General features: G+C 41.6%; 1 protein-coding gene across 1 annotated transcript; it reads left to right on the top strand.

Moving 5' to 3' along the window:
- Positions 1-311: 311 nt before the first annotated feature.
- Positions 312-1,898, top strand: HTR1E (5-hydroxytryptamine receptor 1E). Its single transcript, XM_077750326.1, has one exon. It carries the CDS (start codon positions 493-495, stop codon positions 1,588-1,590), a length of 1,098 nt encoding a protein of 365 aa, XP_077606452.1. The 5' UTR covers positions 312-492; the 3' UTR covers positions 1,591-1,898.
- Positions 1,899-2,663: the final 765 nt, after the last annotated feature.

Below are 2,663 nucleotides of genomic sequence, written 5' to 3'. Positions count from 1 at the left end.
ATAAATAAAACATTTAAAAAAAAAAGTATCTTTTTGGTAGCTACACTTGTGGTTAGCACAGTGTGAGGAATAAACTTGTGAATCACTACTCCTGAAATTAATGTAACATTGAGTGTCAACGATTTAATTTTTAAAAGGTATCTTTTGAATAATAACATAAAAATGAACTTCACACCAGAGATAAATAAGGAAATCATATCAAAAATATATGTGAAGAATTTATGAATACTGAAATATTATAATGTGTTCCAGAGGAGAAAAATATTACTTTTTCATTCATTAACCAATAGCATACTATTTTCCAGGAACCCTCCACTCAGAAGAAATGCTGTGGTGCTTCCTTTTACCCCACACAAAATGGAACATAAAAAACGACATAGCTGAACAAACTATAGTCTTCTTATAAATGAAAGGCACCGAAGTCTGAGTAGTTTCCAACTGAGGGAAAATAACCAACAGCTTCTCCACGGTGTAGATTGAAACAGGGAAAACATGAATATCACTAACTGTACCACAGAAGCCAGTGTGGCTGGGAGACCCAAGACCATCACTGAGAAGATGCTCATTTCCATGACTCTGGTGATCATCACCACCCTGACCATGTTGCTGAACTTAGCCGTGATCATGGCCATCTGTACCACCAAGAAGCTCCACCAGCCTGCCAACTACCTGATCTGTTCTCTGGCCGTGACGGACCTCCTGGTGGCCGTGCTGGTCATGCCCCTGAGCATCATGTACATCGTCATGGACAGCTGGAAACTAGGTTACTTCATCTGTGAGGTATGGCTGAGTGTGGACATGACCTGCTGCACCTGCTCCATCCTCCATCTCTGTGTGATTGCCCTGGACAGGTACTGGGCCATCACAAATGCTATTGAGTATGCCAGGAAGAGGACAGCCAAGAGGGCTGGACTGATGATCCTCACCGTCTGGACCATCTCCATCTTCATCTCCATGCCCCCTCTGTTCTGGAGAAGCCACCGCCAACTCAGCCCGCCTCCCAGTCAGTGCACAATCCAGCATGACCATGTCATCTACACTATTTACTCCACACTCGGGGCATTTTATATCCCCTTGACTTTGATACTTATTCTGTATTACCGGATTTACCATGCAGCCAAGAGCCTTTACCAGAAAAGAGGATCAAGCCGACACTTAAGCAACAGAAGCACTGATAGCCAAAATTCTTTTGCGAGTTGTAAACTTACACAGACTTTCTGTGTGTCTGATTTCTCCACCTCAGACCCTACCACAGAGTTTGAGAAGATTCACACCTCTATCAGGATCCCTTCTTTCGACAATGATCTAGATCATCCTGGAGAACGGCAGCAAATCTCTAGCACCAGGGAGCGCAAAGCAGCACGAATCCTAGGACTGATTTTGGGTGCATTCATTTTGTCGTGGCTGCCGTTTTTCATCAAAGAGTTGATTGTTGGTCTGAGCATCTATACAGTGTCCTCTGAAGTGGCTGATTTTTTGACGTGGCTTGGTTACATTAATTCTCTGATCAATCCTCTGCTCTACACAAGTTTTAATGAAGACTTTAAGCTGGCTTTTAAAAAGCTCATTAAGTGCCGAGAACATACTTAGATTGCAAACAGCCAAAAGGCATTACTTTTCCCAGCTTGTGAGTGGACATGGGTAAGGGGTGCAACTTATTAATTTGTGAACATAGTTGGTTCAGGGAAGTTTGTAAGTTAGTGCGGTCTTTTTGTTTGTTTTGTTCTGTTTTGTTTGAAGTTTGTTATTTGGTGTGCCGTTTTCTACCTCTGGTTTTATTTGTGGTACATGATTTCAAATAAACATTATCACATAAAGACAGAAATGTCATAGAGGTAATAATAAGGTGAAATAGTAACTACGATTTTTAGCCCTTTCAGTTAATCCTGCCATTAAAGAATGCCAAAATAAATCTTCATTTGCAGAATTTCTTCTTACTTATAAATCAAATACCTGATAACTTGCCTCTGTGTGGCATTAAACCTGAAGTCATGGCTCCATGTTCGTGCAAATTTTAGTGGGAATCGCATGACTCCATAAAGCATTAAAAAAAAAGTGATGTGCTGTCATCTGCTTGCAGATCTGAACTAAAGTCATTTACTGTGACTACAGAGCCCACTCCTTTTAGGCACAAATAGTACAGCTGACGTATCCTTTTTAGTACATGATTAGATACATGTCCTCATTCTCTAAAGAAAACCTGGAATTAATCCTCTACTTTCCTAGGTCTTTAACTATGAATATGAAACATAAACAAAGACAAAATAACCTAAGTCTACTTTGGTCCACGTGTTGTTATATTACCTGACTGGCACACTGGACCTCCTATTCTGAGAAGTGTCCCACTAAGCCTCGCACACACTCCCTTATGCTAGCAGGATTCAGGTGGGAGTACAAGCAGTTTCACAGTGGAGTGATCAAATGAAGGAATATATTATCTGAAGAACTGTGTTGGATAATCCACTCATTAAATTAGCAGTGTGCACTTGGGGAAAAAAAATAAAGTTAAACATCTGTGCTTACAGCAAAGGCCACCCATCAAGGAAAGGAGTGTGAAATTGTGTCCCCTGGAATCTCTGTGGTTTCCATGCCAGACTGCACCCTGGAGCCAGGAGGCTACAGATGGGACCTGAGGCCACACACACGTCTCCTGACCTGGGGTG

This window comes from Crocuta crocuta, unplaced genomic scaffold (genome assembly GCF_008692635.1).
Source record: "Crocuta crocuta isolate KB4526 unplaced genomic scaffold, BGI_CrCroc_1.0 scaffold9, whole genome shotgun sequence".
In the NCBI taxonomy this organism is placed as follows: Eukaryota; Metazoa; Chordata; class Mammalia; order Carnivora; family Hyaenidae; genus Crocuta; species Crocuta crocuta.
The sequence above is the reverse complement of the archived record's forward strand: the minus strand, read 5'-3'. Positions and strand labels throughout refer to the sequence as shown.

What these genes read in the sequence shown, in the direction of transcription:
- HTR1E (XM_077750326.1), top strand. Translation starts at nt 493, where the DNA reads ATGAATATCACTAACTGTACCACAGAAGCCAGTGTGGCTGGGAGACCC.